The following is a 20,471-nucleotide window of genomic DNA, read 5'->3' on the forward strand; positions in this document are numbered from 1 at the left end:
GGTACTCTCAACAGACATTCATCCCTTCTAATTTTAATGTACTCAGGCATTTTTGAAAAAGGTACTATTACAATGAATGATATAAGATAATCTAGAAATCAAATGTATATGTCAATAAAAATCAGAAGACATACTTTCATTGTTTATTATAATAGAATGTATTCTTGATTGTTGCTAAATATAAATTGTCCTCAAAGTTCTGGATATTTTTAAAGGAATAAAAATATATTTTGGAATAATTAAAGCTTTAAATATGTATAATATAATTTCAGAAATATCAAGATTCACTTTTTGGATTACATTACTTTTCTGGGTTGTTTTTTAACTCACCGTGTCCCATTTTGCATTCATTTTCTCCTTTTCAAATTTAGCAAATTCTCTTCTGTCATGAATTATCATCAGCAACTTCCAAATTAGCAATAAAGCAAGGCCAATTAGCACAATTCCTGCAACCACTCCAGCTACAATGGGAATGATGTCTGGACCAGTGGGACATTCTGTTAAGGTGAAAAGGAGAGGGTAAACAGAGAGAATAGAACAAGTAAAAAGCCAGGAATGTTATATTATGACATGAAAAATTTTTACAGAAAAATTCTATTAATAGAAACTCCTCCAATTCATCCTTCCTGATTTTATGAAAATGATGCCATCTATGGCAAAATTGCTTGATGAATCTTTTCCTTTCTTTAGGTTTTTTTTCCAGTTTCCTTATATCTACTGCTCATAATTCCTTTAAAAAGTTTTTTTTATTTAAGGCAATGGAGTTAAGTGACTTGCCTAAGGTCACATAGTTAAGCAATTGTTATATGTCTGAGGCCAGATTTCAACTTAGGTTCTCCTGACTTCTGGCCAGTGTGCTATCCTCTGCACCACCTAATTGCCCCCCCCCTTTCTTTAAGTTTTAATCTCCTTTTCTGAGGGTAAGAATCTGTAACAATGAAGTTGGAACTCAAGGGAACGATTATGAGAAATTTCCTTTGCATGTTAAGAAGAACAAGGAGCATCAATATCTCTAGTATATAGCAGTGTGGTACACAAACTAAGTCCTTAATAGATGTTTGGTTACTTCTCCTATTCAAAATATAACTGTGGTGGAAACAGAGGAAAAAAAGACTTTTCCCTATTCTGCTAGGTATGAAATACTGGTCCCTTTATGTCTTTTATCCATGGATGAGATCAGCTGGGGAATAGCTAAAAATTAACTGAGATATGTCACTGAGATACTGTAAGAAACAATGAATTTGAATAATTTAGAGGCATGAAAAAACATGAACTGATATAGAAATGAGCAAATCCAAGAAAACACTAATAACAAAAATTAAAATGCTGAAAACTGGAAGAAAAAAGATCAAAAAGATCAAAGCTGAATCTTGTGTAATTATGAAAATGAGTCAACAAAATATCTTGGGAGAGCTAGTGGACAACATATTGCCTACTACTGTGAAGACAGTTTTACACTGGCTGACTTTGCTGAACTTTTTTTCCCCTTTCTTTAAAAAAAATTACTACAAAGAATAGCATATACTGGTTAAGGAAGAGGGGAGGAATATATTAATAACCAAAGGTCATATGAAAGCATCAATAAAACTTTTTAAAAAGAAAACCGGTAGTTAGGTGCCACTGTGAATAGAGCACTGGCCCTAGAGTCAGGAGGACCTGAGTTCAAATTGGACCTTGACACAGTAATTACCTAGCTGTGTGGCCTTGGGCAAGTCACTTAACCCCACTGCCTTGCAAAAAAGAAAATCCATTTAGACACTTCCAGAAACTCAAAGTACTTAATATGTTTTGGCCCTATGAAAGGGCAGAACAGGAACTACATTAGATGTGCTTTTTTCCTTCATCAATTTTTTTTAACTCAAGAAACCTGTGAATTAAAAATAAATAGAATCTCAAAAGTGATATTTATATTCAATGGCATTTCCAAATAAACAACTGCATTAGGTTTAGGATAGATGTACTCTTTTTCTATTCTTCTACACTAAGATGTAAGGGAACAACATATGAAGCAAAAGAAGGACCTGGGGTTTTCAGTCAGGATTTGAGTTTCTGTTGCCAATCCATAACTTAACATGGGTTAAATTCAGTAATGTCTGTTTTCTCTAGAATGACCTGAGATGGTATTCTTATTTATCCCATTTCACTCAGTCCCCAGTCATAGTTTAGCATTCTTATTTAGCAATATAGTATGGACAGAGAGGTAGAATGAGAGCCAACCAATGCTGGGCTCTAGGTCCCTTCCAGTTTGGGGCATAGAAGGGAATGAGGCTTTTTTATACATAGATTGCAGATGAGTTAGGAATGTTAAAATCATTCAGAATAGTTCTACTTTGTAATATATTTACAACACAAAAACACATAGGTTTTTCTTTCTGTTAAGTTAGGGTCAAATTTGGGTCTGAATATTTGTATATAAGATGTCCTTTTCCTACTTAAGTTGTTATTTTGTAAATTAATTACAATTTATTTCAAACACTGCACTGTTCAAAAACAAATTTTTACAGATTCCCTTCAAGTCAGATTTTTGGGAATCTTTTCTGAATACTGAAAAATTTGATAACAGACAAATAAGAATGAAAAAGAAAGGTAATGAAGACCCTCTGAAACTTCATACCTGGTGCCTCCACCACATGAACAACAACTTCATTGTTTCGATTGACTGAATATGTAAAATAGAACCAGCAATCATCAACATCCTTCTCCTTACAGTGGGACAGGGCCTCGCGCTGGCCAGGCTGGGGTAAATCGTCTCGACTTTTTACTTTGGTAAGGTTGAAATACATACATTCTTTTGCACATGTGTCTTTTTTTTCTCCTTTTTCAAAGCTCTGCACTGAACACATTCTCTGTGAAGACACAAATTTGTAACATTTTAAATGTTTGAAATAATTTCCCAAATGTAAAATAAGAATTAGATCAACATTTCTGAATTTTAAAAACATTTTAATCAGAAAAGGAACATTAAAACAGGGGGGTAAAACAACTTCCATAGGTAGGTTCCTTGTCTAAAAGGAAGCCAATGATGTACTTTTAAAGGGAATTATAGGTTATATGGTTGCTAGATTGCTGAGATACATGATTGCCTGGCTCTGTCTTAAAGAGTTAGCTTTCAGCTTATATATGTAAGTAAAGAATTAAACTCAACTTATATATTGGCTTTGATTGAATGGGAAATGGAAGCAAAATGTTGCATTATTCTTCTGTTACTTTATTTTTAAATTAGAGGGAAAAAATTTAACAAGGAAAATATTTTAGATAAATATTCTAGATTGGTCTTCTACAGGAGCTAATATTTAGCCACATATAAGCATGGCTTTATACCTTTTATTCCAACTGATAAGAATGAGACTGGCTTATAGTGTGTGACACAATTCATGAAGACTGACAGTTATTAACAAACACTCCAAACATGACCAGAAAGGACAATGATCAATGTTGGAAGGGATGTGGGAAATCTGGGACACTAATACATTGGTGGTGGAGCTGTGAACTCATCCAACCTTTCTGGAGAGCAATTTGGAATTACTCCCAAAGGGCAACAAAAATGCACATACCCTTTGATCCAGCAATATCACTACTGGGTCTATAACTTGAAGAGATCATGAAAAAGGGTAAAAACATCACTTGTACAAAAATATTCATAGCAGTTCTATTTGTGGTGGCAAAGAATTGGAAATTGAGTGAATGTCTGTCAATTGGGGAATGGCTGAACAAATTGTAGTATATGTACATTATGGAACACTATTGTTCTATTAAAACCAGGAGGGATGGGAATTCAGAGAAGCCTGGAGTGATTTGCATGAACTGATGCTGAGCAAGATGAGCAGAACCAGAAGAACACTGTATACCATAACAGCAACATGGGGGTGATGATCAACCTTGATGGACTTGCTCATTCCATCAGTGCAACAATCAAGGACAATTTTAGGCTATCTGCGATGGAAGTACCATCTGTATGCAGAGAAAGAATTGTGGAGTTTGAACAAAGACCAAAGACTACTACCTTTAATTATAAAACAAACACATTATTATATTATGTAATTTTGCTATCTCTTACATTTTATCTTTTTCTCTTAAGGATGTAACTTCTCTCTCGACACATTCAACTTAGATCTATGTATACCATAGAAACAAGTAAAGACTAACAGACTACCTTTTGTGGGGGGTGGGTGGAGGGAAGCAAGATTTGGGGGAAAATTGTAAATTCGAAAATAAATATAGTAAAAAAAAAAAAGAAATACTCACTTGTGCTCAGCACAGACACCAAGGCAAGTCTGGCACATCTCACAAGTTGCCCCTTGGAATTTTGAATCGGTGCATTTACAGGAGCCACAGACACAGTCTCCTCGACCATTGCAGATCTGACCATTTGATGCCATACACGAAGATGTGTCCAAAGAGCAATCACAGGCACTGCCAGTGTAATTGGGGTTACACTCACATACTCGACATTTGCAAACACCATTTCCTGAAATTCAAAATTTGATATTTCACAAGACAACATAACAATTGCACAAGCACTTTAAAAATCTCTATCCAGGGCAGCAGATAGAGGTAGTCATCTCTGTTCTGCAGAACCTACCACTTTGTCACCAAGTGAACGGCCTCTAATGCCCCTTCAAATATAATCAAGCACAGATTAAACACTTCAGAATATATTCTTACCTCCACAAATTAATCCGTTGGATCTATCACAGTTGAAAATTGTCACATTCACAGATATTTGCCAGAATAAATTTCATTTGCATTGTCTCTCTTCCTACAAACACACTGTCCACAGACACATTCTCCATTGTTGCTGCAAATTTCAGAACTATTTTCCTTCCTGCAGTAAGCATCCATGTCTTCACTATTCACTTCATCCGTGCTACATTCGCAATGTCTCCCTACACGCCCCTCGTTGCACCTGAGGGAAGAGCAATTAACATTGAACCTCTATGAATAAAAAAATTCCAAAAAAATTTATTAAAATTGAGTCATGTTGAAGTCCTGATGATAATGGAAGTATACTGGAAGGATGTGCCACCCCCCCCATCCCACCCCCAGCTCTGTGATCTATCAAAACACAGATCTTTCTCCTCTATTCCTCGAAGACTTCACTCTAGCTCAGATGCTCTTCCTCCTTCCCTGCCTGCAGGACACCGTCTTTCTTCAAGAGTAGCTAAAGAAAGCTTTTTTCTCATCCTCTTGAACAGTTAGTGATGCCCTTCCTCCTTAATTCCACTGCCTTCTCTGTATTTTCTTATATACGTATCTGTTTTCCCACCTTAAATTTATATCTTGAGTACCTAACACACTATCTGGAACCTCTAAGGCACTTACTCAATGCTGGCTGATTTATTGATGTTTCCTATAATCTATTGTTTTAAAGGATAAAGACTGATTTCAGAGTACATTCATTTTCTTAAGAGTTTTACTTATATGTGGATTCAAAAAATTCAAATTATTTTATGAGACAAAATGCTAATTTCTACAGTAAAATAAATCTGTTTTTCCATGAAATACAATTTTTTAAAGCTATAAAAAAACTATAATATGTAGATTGATTGTTTAATTGTTTATATGTAAAAGTACTTATTCCATGCCTGTTAAATCATTTGTTATCCCTGTGGGGTTTTCTTTATGTGCTGTGGAAACAGACTAAACAGAAGGCTGTTGAATAAAGCTTTATGACTAATAATTCATCAAATTCAATTCAACAAGAACTTATTAAGCAGTGATCACAGGCAAAATGCCAGTGATTCAAAGACAAAAATGTAAGATTCCCTGACTCAAGAAGCATGCCAGCACCCCCCACTAATCCCCCTCTCAGACCAGCCCCTGCTTACCGGCAGGCACCACATTCAAATGTTCCGTTTCCCTCGTGACACTCTGGACTATTTGGATGACCTTCACTCTGGCAGTCACATTTACAGATAAACTGGAGAGTGATATCTACTTCTTCAGTGAAACCTAGAGCCTTAATTTTGAAGTTGCGCATTTCCTCAGGACATTTGCTGGAAGTTAAGCTAATCTCGAACTGAACCTGTAAGGTGAAGAATGGACATCTATCTATATTACTACTATGTGTTAGGCTTGTTCGCCGTGATGACTCTTAACTTTAAGTAATGATCTTCACTCACCTCATCACCAATGGAAATATTGGAACATTTTCTTCCATTTTCTCCTGTCCCATTCACTCCATTCTTGCAGTAAGATTTGTAACTTATTGTTACTCCTTCTGGTAACTTGCCATTTTCCAAAATGACTTCTGAAGATAGGGACTAAAATAAAGATGAATTTTAACCAAAAAAAAAATGAATTCTAATTTATAAGTAAAAAAATTTAAATCTATTAAATTCAGAGGACTTTGGCTCACACAAAAAAAAATTTTCTTTCAAAATTCAAAATGAATGGGATTCCATGAAAGCGTATATATTTCTATTTTACTGTTTTCTGCAAATGACTATAAATTAATGAACAAATATTTGTTCAACAACCATATTTGTTATGTTCTTAAAAACAATGTGAATTAGAATATGGATCTCATCAGAAAAATCAGAAAATTTTATTTCTTCCATTCTTTCAAAGGCAAAACTAGAAAGTACAGATGAGACATAAATATTCTTTGAACCAAGAAATTCTGTTCTCTGAAATAGCAAAGAAGAACTGGACAAGGAGATTCCCTTCAATGGAGTCAGGAAGTAAGTTTTATTTCAAGCTAAAGGCAAGTATCCTTTGGGGTGAAGCTAGAACAAGAATGAAAGTTGTATTTTCTAACATCTGACTGATAGTAACAAGATCATTCTGTAATTATTCAGATTTTTTTTTTTAGGGATAACTCTACACAAGACATTTTGTTTAATTTTTTTTTTCTATTTGGACTAGGGAAATACTGATAAAGTCCAGGAGAATATAATTTTTACTCAGAATTTGAACTAGGCAGTTTCTGAAATTTCCCATATTGTCTAAAGTCTTGCTAACTTAAGGAAATGAGTGAAAATTCTTATTTGACAAACTTTAAACAGGTATGAGGACAAATTAATTTCCATTACTTACATTGTATGCATCAATGATCAACTGAATTACATTGCTGGAATTTGCAGACAATGTGCCTACTGCTGACTTGGGGATCAAATTCTTCAGTTCCTTAAAAGAATATAAAAACATTTGAAGAGCATGAACATATTTATTATACTACCATGTACTAAAATGATCTAACACCTGTTTTGAATAAATTCTAATTCTGAAATACTAAATTCCAGGGTTAATTAACTCAGATAAATAGCCTGAATATTTGGAAGCTAGACATAAAGAATTTTTGAAAAAAGTGATTAAGACACAACCTGCAAACTCTGACCAGTCTGCCTTGAGAGTACTTTCCTATGGTTTAATGTACACTTCTTGTTTTTTTCACTAAATAGTAAAATATATACACTATATATAATACATATACACTAAATAGTAAAATATATACATGAATAGCTTTGTTTGAACTTATATAAGACAAATGTAGCCACTCTGTATTTACCTTGTAAACAGCCTGAAATTCTTCTGTAACTGCAAAAATTGTCCTGAATGTTATTTTTCACTGAGTTTCTGAACAAGGTGAGCAATAGAAGGATAATCCTAGGAAATAAAGAATCAGTATTTGATTAATATATATATATATATATATATATATATATATATATATATATATATATATATATAATCTAAAAATCCATTCTGGTTTTCAAGAAATTTTTGCAAGATGTTACTGATATGATAAAGTATGTAAGGTCTCAGTTCAATGTGGGCAATTCTATAAAATTCTCTACTTTAATTCTATAGTATCAGAAATATAACATGTAGTAATAAAGACTGAATGATCTTTAAAGATTTCGCCCAACTCAAATATTTCATGAAATTTAGGGGCACTCCAAAATTTACAATCTTTGTATTAATTTTGCACTGGGTGGCATAGAACTTAACCACTGAATCCCTGCTTCAAAGCTTTACTGTGTGTAACTAGCCCTGGACCTCTCAAAGGCTAAATATCAGTGGAGTACAAGCTCTAGCAGGGCCTACATGTAGTAAGGTTTTGAGATCAGTCCAGCAGCCAGTTTTGATGCTACAGACTGTAGAGAAGGGCATCAGAATGGGGTAGGGGCCCACTGGGGTGCTTCAACCACAGTGACTTCTGAAGTCACCATGAGGTACAGCCCTTGTGACACTTGTCAATGAAGGCAGGAGCTCTAGCAACAAAGACAAATAACAGCTCTTCTGAAATACTGATAAAGATTGACAATAATAGCATTTCTTTGATTCTTCATAAGAAGCATTTCCTCCAAGAATGGAAGCCTTTGGGGACTACGAACAATTAATTGCTGAGAAATATAACAGAAGAAAGATCTAAAATAATGAATGGCTATATAATGGTAAAGCTTGGGACCTCTCATTTCACTTGGCCACATCAGAAAAACAAATATCTTTTAAAAAGCTATTTAATGTCAAATGAAAAATTAATAATGAAGAAGCTGACTTTGAGGAGGCTTTCCAAAGTAATGCAGAAATGAATGAAAATTCAAATGGTTCATTAAAAACATGGGACAGAAATTTCATTTTAAAGGTGACTCAAACATAAAGAAAAAATTAGAAGAAACAAAAAAAAAAATCTGCAACTATGAGCCTTAAATCAGAGCTAGCAATGGTCAAAAAAAAAGAGGAGACAAAGGTTAATGTGAATTCATGTTTAAATAAAATACATTATTCAAAATAATTAACAAGTTCTACCCTAAGATGAGAAAGGAAAAGAAAAATCCTGTCTATAACAATCCACAAAAGAGTGGTCCCACATGGGAATAAATGAAAGTGGAGAAGGAGCAGGAAACATCTTTACTTAAACCAAACATGACTGTCTAGGAGGAAGTGAATGCAAAGCCACATGTTTAAAAACAGTAATACTAGTTTTTCTAAGTATGGGTTAGGTCTCATACCTACAGAAAAACTAAAACCCCAAACCCCCAAAACCTCATAACTTAGCTGTCCAAAATACTTGAAAACACTTAATGGAAAATCAACAAATCTAATAAGGAAGGAATAAAGCACTCACATAATAATGGCTCATCGTGTACATATTTATTTTCTAGATGACATCGTCCATCATTTGGTAAAACAATTCCACCAAGTTTGCCATCTCCAGCAAAGTGAAACCCAGCATCAGTGGAAAAAAACCAATAATCTTGTAACATTTCTCCAACCAATTAATGGCTTTGAAAGAAAAATAATATGTTAAAACACCAAACAAAAATAACCCAACATACATATTTAAACTTTCAGTTCTTTTAAATCTCTAATGATACCCTTTTTCTATCATTCTTGGATTGCTTTTCCTATCTTTTTAAATACCTAAAAGATGATAAATAAAAAGACTATGAGGAACAAACAGGAACTCTTCCTTTAATACCACGACCTAACTCTGAAACCTCTTTCTTGATCTGATTGTGAACCCTCCTGAACCTTTATTCTGTCAGGTCTTGTGTCTGTCTCATACTCCATCCTCAAACTGTAATTATTCACATTGCCTCTTCTGGCTAAGCCACCACCATATTACATTCTTCTCTTTAGAGCTTGTAATCCCAAACCCACATTTTCTAGGAATATTTTTCTCAATGAAACTCTACTGATGTTCTAACCTACTAGAAGATTACTGATTTAGGGCTCCTTCATAGTTCTTTACTTATTCTATTCACATTCTTTTCTTGATCTATTGAATAAATCTGTCTCAATTTGTTTCCTAATTAGAGAATCAAGAATATGAACTCCATGAAGGTGAAGACTGTTACTTGTAGGGATTCTTTAATTCTCCAATGCTTAAGGGCTGAGTGAAGTAGACAACAGATAATGCCATTCTTTGAGAAGGGAGCAGGAAATGGGAATACAGTCACCACTGAGGATAAAATAGTTGTCTAAACTTCTGAGGTTCTTTACAACTCTGAAGATGCTATAAATGCCCTCTCAGTTTTGGCTTTGCAGCCATGGCACTTCTGCATCTATCACCCTCTAAACGAGACTAACATTAAGATCCTCTTTGGAAATACAAAGATCATGACTGGGGGTCACAACAATGGAGCTATACCTTAATGAACCATTAATGTTTAGATGACTGAGAGTAGAAAGGGGCATTTGCCAGGTTCCTAGAGGAGCCAGGAATATAAAAAGGCCAGGAATGGAAGATGAAGGGCAGAAAAGAAGAATGTATTAAAGGCAAACTTCATAAATTTCAAAATTTTGCCTAGGATTAACTCTGACTCTATTACCAATCCCTTGCCCAACATAGTCCCTAAGTGCTGAGTGTAGAGACCCTGTAGATATCTATTAAAACATGCTAACTGAAAAACTAGTCCTCTGGAATGAATTTTAAATATAAACCATTAAGTTTGTTTTAAAAAACCCACAATACTATATACACAGACACATATATAGCATAAGAAAAGATTAAAATGGGATTTTATTGATTTAAGTTCAGAGTGTCATTTTGTACCTTAATTTCCTCTTACAGCACACACAAAATAAAAATTAATCTTATGGATTAAGTTCCAAAGTTTTTCTTCCAAAGCTTCTCTGATGCCATAAAACCAAGAAGGAAGAAGCACCACAATATTGGGATACCTGGGTTAACTATGTTTTTAAACCAGGAGCAGAAGAGAAGAGGACATGAGCTCAAGAATCAGTATTCTGGCTGACTTCCTCTACTGTTTCAAAAATCTCTTAAAAAAACTGATTTTTTTGAAACCCTATGTAATATGGGGGTTTCAAACTTTGCCCCCATAAGTGGAATTATAATAATCATTGCAATTATTATTATAATAAATGTTTTTTCACAGGGTACATATATAGCATTATACAATTCTGGAAGGCCAAAGTATAATATGGATATATGTCTATTATTTCTGCTGATAGTAACCAATTATAAAGAATTAACTACTTACTCCACAAACTGCAACCTGCATAATAGCATCAAATCCCCCTTCTGGAGAATCCAAATTGCCAGAAATGTGCTGTTTTCCTACAAGATCATTAAACTGTTCCCCTTTATCTGTGAGACTGAGTACATTTTTGTAGCTAAATGGACTGGTGCAGTTTTGGTCGCCTGTACAGGGGTTCCTGAGTTTAGCCGGTGTTGTACTAATATATGGCATCACAGTTTTCTCCACAAAGGAACCGAATCCTATCAGAAAAATGATAAGTTGTGAGTTTAAAATTTGTTATATTCAAGTCAACAATTCCATGCCATACTCAAAACCCCCCAAAATCTTTTTTCCCTAGCATCCTGGCTGTGAAATGTGTTTTTGCTTAAATTACAATATGGTTAAGTCTGATGTTCTGACCCTAAAGACAATCCAAGAAAATCTGGGAAACTATCTTCTTATCACAAATAGCTTATAACCACCCCATCAGATTTTTAAGCAGTAAGTAAACTTGGGAAGTATAGCATTTCCTTAATAAAAATTGTTTTAAGAAGAGAGAAAAAGATCTAGTCTTTTCAAACACCAATTGTGAGATTTCTAAAAGTTATGTTGTAATTTCAACATATGGTCTTTAGTGCTCCAGTTAGTATATGTAAGAGATAAAGATTTGAGAAAGACACGAAAGAGTTATATATGTGTGAAGTAGAAAACATGAACAAATCAGAAATGAGAATTCTGTGAAATGGAAGCTTAAGTCTAAAATAAATTTGGTGGCTAGCAGATAAATTTAAGTACTAAAATGACACATGGTAAAGGGGATTCTGGTTTTGTCTTGGGGAAATAAAGCATCTATCTGTTCATTTTTAGGATTCTGTGTTACAAAAAGAAGCATGTTTCCTATGTGGTGGAATTAAAATCAAATCCATTTGTATCTTTCAAATACTCTTACCAATTCGGAAATCTGAAGTAATTCGCTTCATTTCATACATTAGATCTGTTCCAAGACTCTTCACATTCTCCAAGTCATCTTTCATAGAGTAAGAGAGATCCATAAGATAATAGAGATCAATAGGATAGTCTTCAGCTCTCTTGAATTTTAATGTAAATGTCTGTGGTTCTCCTAGTAAGACAAATGTTGGAAAAAGAAATCAAATTAAGTCACTAGAAGTCCAAAGAAAATTAATAAGAAAAAATGAAAATAATTTGATCAATATTACATTCATTTCATATCTGATTTACCATTTCTACTAAAAATTTATGGCTTTAATATTGTCACGGCTGACTAATGCAGGTACTTATTTTACAGTACTAGAAAATAGGATTACGACAAAATCATAAATGCAAGAGTTAGCTCTACTTCATTTTAGTTCCTAAAAATTTCTCTATTATTTTGACATCAAATTCTCCAGTGACACACTGTTTAGAAAACACTCTACAACCGTGATTGTGACAGGATAGGAAGGTTTTAGTAACTACAAGCTTCCTGAGGGAAGACCAATTTGCTTATTTTAAATGTAAGTCTATACAAGGCCTCCTCTAAAGAGTTGGACATTTCACTGTGGTTTGAAGATGGCTCCAAGTTTTTTTGAAAGCTCATCAGAACACAACCTCTGACAAGTCCAGCCAATTAATTTCATGAATTGACAACATTTTGGGTCAGAGTAACTCATAAAACCATTTGCTAAAGGCTGATAGGTGAGGCTGGAACTAAAGGAGAGTTGCTCAAGTTCACCGGAGCATAAGTACCAGCAGCACTCATGAAAATAAAGTTTTGGGGACATATTAAATGAAGGAGTTACTGATAGCTTTTTACTGAATCTGCTAAAAATAACTTAATTTCTAAAGTTCAATATACTTTTTGTCTTTAAGTGAATGCCAGCTTGCTTTATGAAAATCAGTCCTCAGCAGCACCTGTGAAATTGAAATCGCAATGACACTGGAGTTAAAGTCACAAGTACCTGAGCGTAATTTCAAGGTTAGTTGCTGTGGTTGAATCTGGGTAATATCTTCAGGCTGCAGTTTTTCTGCTGTACCTTTACTGCGATTTGTCACATTTTTATTTTTCTGGATAATTTTGTAGCCTCGAGGATTTTCAATGTCCTCTGGACGGCAGCCTTTTTTTTCTAATGCTTCTAAATCATCACACCGGGCAGAAGTAGGCATTCCTTCTTGTAAAAATGTCTAAATCATATATAAATATATATAGAAATTATGGTTTAAAAAAATCGAACTGAAATACAATTCATTACACAAAAGATTCAACACACTTGGTAGGTATTTACTTCATTTTCTAACTTTTGAACAAGCTTCTCTTACCCAGGTATGAATGCTTGTACTTTCACTAGAGAGAAAATAATTTGAATGAAAATGAAAAATTGAGAAAACTTTGGGAAGTCCTTAGGTGAATTGAAAAAGAAATAAGCAGAACTAAGAGAATATACACAACTACAATAATTTAAACAAAAAAGTAGGAAAAGCATCAGAACCTGGATCAAGCAACTGACCAATCTTGATTCCAGGAGACTGATAAAGAGGCCTATTTCCCTTTTCTCAGCAGAGAAGCAGTTAACTACAGATATGAAATGAGGTATTTATAGTCAGACAACCCATAAAAAACGTTCGATTAGGTGGGTGGATAGGAGTTACTGGGAAATGATAAGTTTTTCTTTAAAAAAAATTAGTAAAATCTTTTTTTTTCAAAAAAAAAAGAAAAACAACTATATTTATTCTATAGGAAGCATGAACTGAAGAATACCATTCAAGGACTGGTTTGTGTTTTAACAACCTAGACTCACTATTTTTCTTGAAATACAGACCCTAAATAAATCTTAGATCAATTGTTTCCTAATACATACTAATTCAATGAGGCAATTAGGTGGCACAGTAGAAAGAATACTAGGCCTAGAGTCAATAAAGACCTGAGTTCATTCTGGCCTCAGCCATCACTGGCTAGGTGATTCTGGACAAGTCACTCAACCTGCATGCCTCAGTTTCCTCAACTGTGAAATGGGGATAAGAGCACCTTCCCTTTCAGAGGCTCTGAGGAAATCAAATGAGACTAGGTGTAAAACACTTGGTGCCAAGCAAATAGTGATATATAAATATTAGCTATAATTTGTCTTCATCATAGTCAATTATTAATATTTGTTAAACATCCAAAAAACATATCAAACTGCCTGAGACAGAAATATCACAGAAAATATATGAGCTTTTACAAGCTAGTCTGTATGGGGGGGGGGCCTGAAGATAAATAGCACTTGATGGAAGAAATGGTTTAAGAAAATCTGCATCATTAAAAGGACAGAACATCACTTAAGCCAAACCTCCACTCTTCCAGGCATTATCACACCCAGCTATGCAAGTCACAGAGGTGTGAACACTACACATACAGCTCATGTCTAAAGATCTTTAATCCTTTTTCTTTGAAACACAATTTAGTATCATCAGCAACAACTAACTGAATTATTTGAGAAATAGGTTTCGTGGAGTCCAAAGGGCAATCAAACTATGCATACCCTTGCATCCAATATCACTACTGGATCTGTATCCCAAAGAGATCTAAGTGTAAAAAAACCCCATTTATAGCAGTTCTTTGTGTGGTAGTAAAGAATTAGAAATTGAGGAGTTGCCCAATAGCTGGGGAATGGCTGAACAAATATGGTATGTTAAAATAATGGAATACTATTATTCTGTAAGAAATCAAGAGTGATTGGATTTAAGAGAAGTCTCAACAGACCTGCATGAACTGAAGTGAGCAGAACTAGGAGAACATGGTATACACTAACAGCAACATTATCAAATGATTAACTCTGATGGGCTGATAATTCTCAGCACTATAATACCAAAAACAATTCTTAAGGATTTGTGATGGAAAATATGCACATCCAAAGAAGGAACTATGGTGTCTGATTGCAGACCAAAGATTACTATTTTCAATTTAAAAACTGGTTTATGTCTTTATGTTGAATTTTTTTTAATCTCTCATGACTTTTTTGTACCCTTTTGTTCTGATTCATCTTTCACAATATGACTAATGGAAAATGTTGCAAATTATCTTTGCATGTAGTTAGAACAAAAAATAAGTTAGTTAAAAAAAGAAATATTTAAAAAAATAATTTACTAGAGATAATTCAGCTTTCTCTGTCCTACTGATAATCCATATCATAAAGAGACTTCATAATAAAAAAATGTAAACTGTGTTGAGTATGCTAAGTCTATAAACCATTACTTTGAATAATCAACAGTTGGTTGGCACAACTGCTCCTAAAGGAGGGGAACAGGGTTCTGGGCAGTTTCCAACCATGAATACCTAGAATAGTTGGAGATTTTAACCATGTGAAGCTAAGGCTAAGAAAATACTATCTGTTCTTTAGGTATCTATGTTTACAAGTCAGAGCATGCAATCTGGTGTGATCTGCCTATAGTTTTGTCTATACAGTCAACCCTTGAGCTTTCCCCCTACTGCTTCACCCCATTTCTGACTAGATTCCCTTATCATTAGTTGTTGCATACTCAGAAAATGAAAATTAACTTACAATTAAGTCAAAGCAAATGAAATTAGAAACATTCATTTGTGACAAAAGTCAAAATAATTCTAGGGCATTTCAAAGTCAAATACATGTGAATCATGGGTTTTGTGCTTCTTGGGATAAATATTCTCATTAACTTAGGTAAGTTAAAATTAAATATTTATCAAACATTTACTCTATGCAAAAAGTCTGTTAGGTGATAGCAATTTAAAGAGTTTAAAAATGAGAAGGCCCTTCCTTGTAATAGGCTGTATTTATCTTAGAGGGATAAAAAGAGATTGGTCATAGCTGAGATCTAAACAAAATGCTCTATAATAACTTAAAAGTTTACTAGATATGGATATATACATATTTATAAATACTTTTTTGGTCAAGTTGAGGGTTTCTGAGAGTCCACAATTTAATTTAGTTAGAAGGGCAGGTACTGTAGAAGATATGAACTATTTTTGAAGAGCAGGAGGCATATTCAAAAGATATAAGGGAAAGGATGTCATTCTATAAGCACACAAACCCAAGAAAAGTTATGAATAACAAATCATAGAATTGAGTTATCCAATGTCTCCAAAAGGAATATGGTGGCAGAATCCTCCCCTGCCCCCCCAAAAACCTCAACAACAAAAACAAAAATTTAAAAACCAAGCATAATGAATATATATGAAAGTACTATAATTCATGTTAAAAATGATATGCAATTTACACTACTTACAGAATTTGTGCACCATCCACAATTTGGTCCTGCTTGTATACATTCTCCACATGATTTCGCATTTGCTTTTAAGCAATCATTTCCACCTGTCCAAAAAAACCCTGAAGTCATTTAAATTCAAAACATTATAAAATATAAACTATAATAATGCTGAATTATGCACAGGAGAATGGAAAAACCATTCTTGTTTCTGGAATCAGAAGATCTGGGTTCACATCCTAGCTGATATTGATTCCCTGGACCTCATTATCCTCATCTATAAAAGGGTGCTAAATTAGATGGTCTCTGAATTTTGTCAGGCTCAAGATTTATGATTCTATGATTTTCTAATAAAATGAACTTAGTTCTCATTGATAAATGTCATAATGAAAAAGTAAACGATAATTTCCCCAAGTCCTACTAACTCTTAATCCCCTTACTCCCCCCCTCCCAAAGAAACAATATAGGTCAGATTTTTGAGCAATTACAACTAAATTCACAGAACCAAAAAAAAAAAGTGAATTCTCTGACCACATAAAGTCTTTATGAATTAAAAATGAAAAACACTAATCCCTGAGGCACTTGGTATACCAGCCTCCATCTCCACAGAGGGCTGCACAAACTGAGAAGAAAGTCTGAGTCTGGATCCATGCTGATATCTCCTCCTGCACCACTCTCCTTGCTGGTTCCCCAAGATCTATAAAGACAGAGACTGATCCTACTCAGACATGTTCAGGAGAAGGGGATTAGGTTAAAACAAGGGAAAGGAGCTGGGGAGAAGTGTGTTCCTTCTATCTTCGGACCCCCAAGGCAAAAGATATTTTTTTCCCAAACATCCTCTCCACCATCTTCCCATATTGAAAAAAAAAAAAACCTTGACTTTTCTGTATTGAACACTGATGAACAGAAAGAAAGAAAGAGAGTCTAGGGAGAAATGGGAACAAGAGGATCAGCCTACATGGCAACTCTGAGGTTCTTGTGGGCAAGGGATCCAAACTGACAAGCTGTTGAAAGGAATCTCAAGGAGATTCCCAAGTCCAGTCTTGGGGGAAGTACTTGGGGGGGGGGGGGAGGGATCAGGAAGTGACTGATGGAATACAAAGAGAAAGGCTAAAACACTAAAGTTTTTCAAAATCAATAAAATCCTGGAGTAAGGAAGGATGACTACAGGCCCTAGAGATCACAAAGATCTTTTTTCTAGATCTCTTCTAACTAAAGATAATGTTTTATTATCTTTTCCTTCCAATGAAGTTTTTCAAAATCAATAAAATCCTGGAGTAAGGAAGGATGACTACAGGCCCTAGAGATCACAAAGATCTTTTTTCTAGATCTCTTCTAACTAAAGATAATGTTTTATTATCTTTTCCTTCCAATGAACCATCATTCAACAACAAATCTTTCATACTCAGGCATAGTCCAATCAACAATCCCCACAACAGCCAAGTCCGTAAGTACACTGTTAACTGGATGTTAAATCAATGTCTCTTTGGAAGGAAGTGGAGGTGGGACTGAGCTTTTTCTTTCTTTCTTTCTTTTTTTTTTAAGTTTTTGCAAGGCAAAATGATTTGCTCAAGATCACACAGCTAGGTAATTATTAAGTGTCTTTGAATTCAGGTCCTTGGGACTCCAGGGCTGGTGCTCTATCCACTGCACCACTTAGCTGCCCCAGGACTGAGTTTTAATTCTCTGGACTTGTGGTTTAATATACTCCTCATAGTTTTAGAGGTCAAAATGGTTTTTCTCTGAATTGCTGTTACTGTGTAAACTGTTTACTTCCCTCTTCCTAAGATCACAGGTCTTCCCAATCTCCTCTGAAATGGTCCATTTGTTTTTTTTTTCCTCTTATGGCACAAAAGTATTTGATTACATTCATACACTACAACTTAGTTTCCATATTTTGGCTACTCTGAAGGAAAAGAGGAGGGATAAGGGGAAAAGCCCCACTTACACAGCAGCTACTATGTGTTAGAGACTGTTGTGTGTGGGAGCTTGTAAACTATCATCACCTGCTGTCCTTGAGCACCAGAACCTTGTTTTACTAAGTGCCATGGGAGTGGGAGTAGATTAGAGACTGGGAGGGATATTTAAGCACTTGTGTTTTGGTGAATAAACAGAGTACTTGGGGATCTTGGAGAACTTGTTATCCTTGTCTTCCACTCCTTCAACACTCACCTGGGAAAGATTGAGGGAGTCCAGGAAGGGACTCAATATATGATGTCTGGTAAAGGGAGTCAACAACTAATGGGCCCGGCAAGGTGGTGACCTGGGTTCTCAAAAAGGACCAAAACAATATCACCATGCTGGCACAATATACCCGCCTGTGGCTGATCAGACCAGTCTGAGCTCAGAAGTCTGAGCCCAGGTTGAGCACTAAGAATCCATGTGAACAAACACTTGGGAGTGGAGATGGTTCTCAATCTGCAAGTCTCAGTTCCTTTTGAGCTGCTGCAATTCTGTTCCAGTCATGGAGTGCAGCAGGCCTTCCCTGATGGGAGAATACTGATAGTGCTGTGTCAGTGTCTCCTACATCATACACCTGACTCTAAATCTCTCTTCAAAGAGACATTAGGGCAGTTCTTGTATTGCTTCTTTGAAGGGAGGGCCTGCCTTGAGTGAGTTCTCCAGAAAACAGTCTTTTGGGTAAAAGGATATTTGAAGAGGTCAGCATATCAGACTGTGCTCTCAGCAGCAGAGACAGGCACTAGCTAAACATTTTTTTTTTACGCTAAACACAGATCTATATCCATCATGTGAAAAAAGAATCAAATCCAAATTGAAGAAAAAAATATTAGAGAGAAAAAACAACATAAAACACAAAATAACTTTTAAAAATATTAAGGTTTGGTCATTTAAGCTCCGTAGTTCCTTCTCTGGATATGGATGGTATTTTCCATCACAAGTCTTTCAGAATTGTCTGATTATTGTACTGCTGAAATGAACAAGTCCACTATAGTTGGTCATCATCCAATGTTGTTAATGTGTTCTGCTCATCTCACTCAGCATCAATTAATGCAAGTCTTCCCAAGCTTTTCTGAAGTATCATCCCTCATGATGTCTTATAGAACAATAGTGTTTCCTCACATTCATATACCACAATGTGTTCAATCATTCCCTGATAGGCATCCCCTCAAATTCCAATTTTTTGCCACCATGAAAAGGGTTGCTATGAATATTTTGATCACTTTTTAATCATCGCAATGATTCAATTTTATTAATAACAAAATCCTTTCCAGCTATGTATCATAAAAAGATATTTACCTAGACACTGACAATAACTTTCAGATGATAAAATTTAATATTTTGGATTATACCTTATTTTACAATTTTTTGTTTATTTTATTATAATAATCTTATTGTGAGAGTAATCATAAAGCCCCCCTCCCCCCAAAAAAGACGAGAAACCTCAAGAACAGTGAGAGAGGAAAAAAGGTGTACTTCAGTCTGTGTACAGATCCACTGGCTCTGTCTCTGGGATGAGTTGCCTTCCCCATTGTAGCCACTAGAGAAGTTGCTTCAATATTTTTCCCACAGTTGCTATCACTAGCTGTAGAGTTCCCTCTACTCGATTCCTCCCCACTCTCGTGTATTCCACTCTCTCTCCTTTCATCCTGTCCCTGCTCAGAAGTGTGATGTACCTGAGTACACTCTCCCAAGATCTTACCTCTCTTCTATCACCTACTCCTCAACAATTCCATCCCTTTCCTCTCATTTTTCTGTAGGGTAAGAGATTTCTAAAACCTATTAAGTGTGTATGTAATTTCCTCTCTGAGCAATTTCTGATGAAAATGTAGGCTTACTCATTCTGCACCCTTGCCATCCCCCCGTTCCACTTCAATGTAAAAGCTTTTTCTTGACCTTTATGTGAATTGTCTTAGCCCCTTCTTCCTCTCCTTTCTCTTCCTCCCAGTACTTTCCTTTATCACTCATTGACTCCATCTTTTTACTACTTTTTACACCATTATATTCAGTTCCTTCTTGTGCCTTGTCTATATATACTCCTTCTAACAGCTCTTATAAATGAGAAAGTTCATGAGTTATCAGTATCTTCCCATGCAGGAATACAAAGAGTTGAACATTATTAAATCCTTCATAATTGGCCCTTCTCGTCCACGTCCTCTAGGGTTTGCTGGAGTCCTGTATTTGGAGATCAAACTTTCTGTTCAGCTCTGGTTGTTTCAATAGGAAAGTCTGAAAGTCCTCTGTTTCATTGAAAGTTCATCTTTTCCCCAGAATGAGGATGTTTAGTTTTGCTGGGTAGTTGCTTCTTGATTATTGACCAAGATCTTTTGCCTTCCAGAATATCATATTCCAAGCCCTGCAAGCCCT

General features: G+C 35.1%; 1 protein-coding gene across 1 annotated transcript in view; it reads right to left on the reverse strand.

The window, feature by feature from the left end:
- The window catches only part of ITGB1 (integrin subunit beta 1), a 37,766-nt gene that overhangs the window by 4,429 nt on the left and 12,866 nt on the right, over positions 1–20,471 (reverse strand). The window contains 19 exon segments of the mRNA XM_074193127.1: positions 331–497; positions 2,615–2,827; positions 2,830–2,846; positions 4,246–4,468; positions 4,666–4,702; positions 4,704–4,718; positions 4,720–4,906; positions 5,829–6,025; positions 6,123–6,263; positions 7,039–7,128; positions 7,511–7,561; positions 7,564–7,608; positions 9,074–9,100; positions 9,102–9,191; positions 9,193–9,231; positions 10,953–11,191; positions 11,881–12,051; positions 12,890–13,112; positions 16,167–16,252. Coding sequence (XP_074049228.1) covers positions 331–497; positions 2,615–2,827; positions 2,830–2,846; positions 4,246–4,468; positions 4,666–4,702; positions 4,704–4,718; positions 4,720–4,906; positions 5,829–6,025; positions 6,123–6,263; positions 7,039–7,128; positions 7,511–7,561; positions 7,564–7,608; positions 9,074–9,100; positions 9,102–9,191; positions 9,193–9,231; positions 10,953–11,191; positions 11,881–12,051; positions 12,890–13,112; positions 16,167–16,252 — 2,258 coding nt within the window.

Source organism: Macrotis lagotis, chromosome 7 (genome assembly GCF_037893015.1).
Source record: "Macrotis lagotis isolate mMagLag1 chromosome 7, bilby.v1.9.chrom.fasta, whole genome shotgun sequence".
Taxonomy (NCBI): Eukaryota; Metazoa; Chordata; class Mammalia; order Peramelemorphia; family Peramelidae; genus Macrotis; species Macrotis lagotis.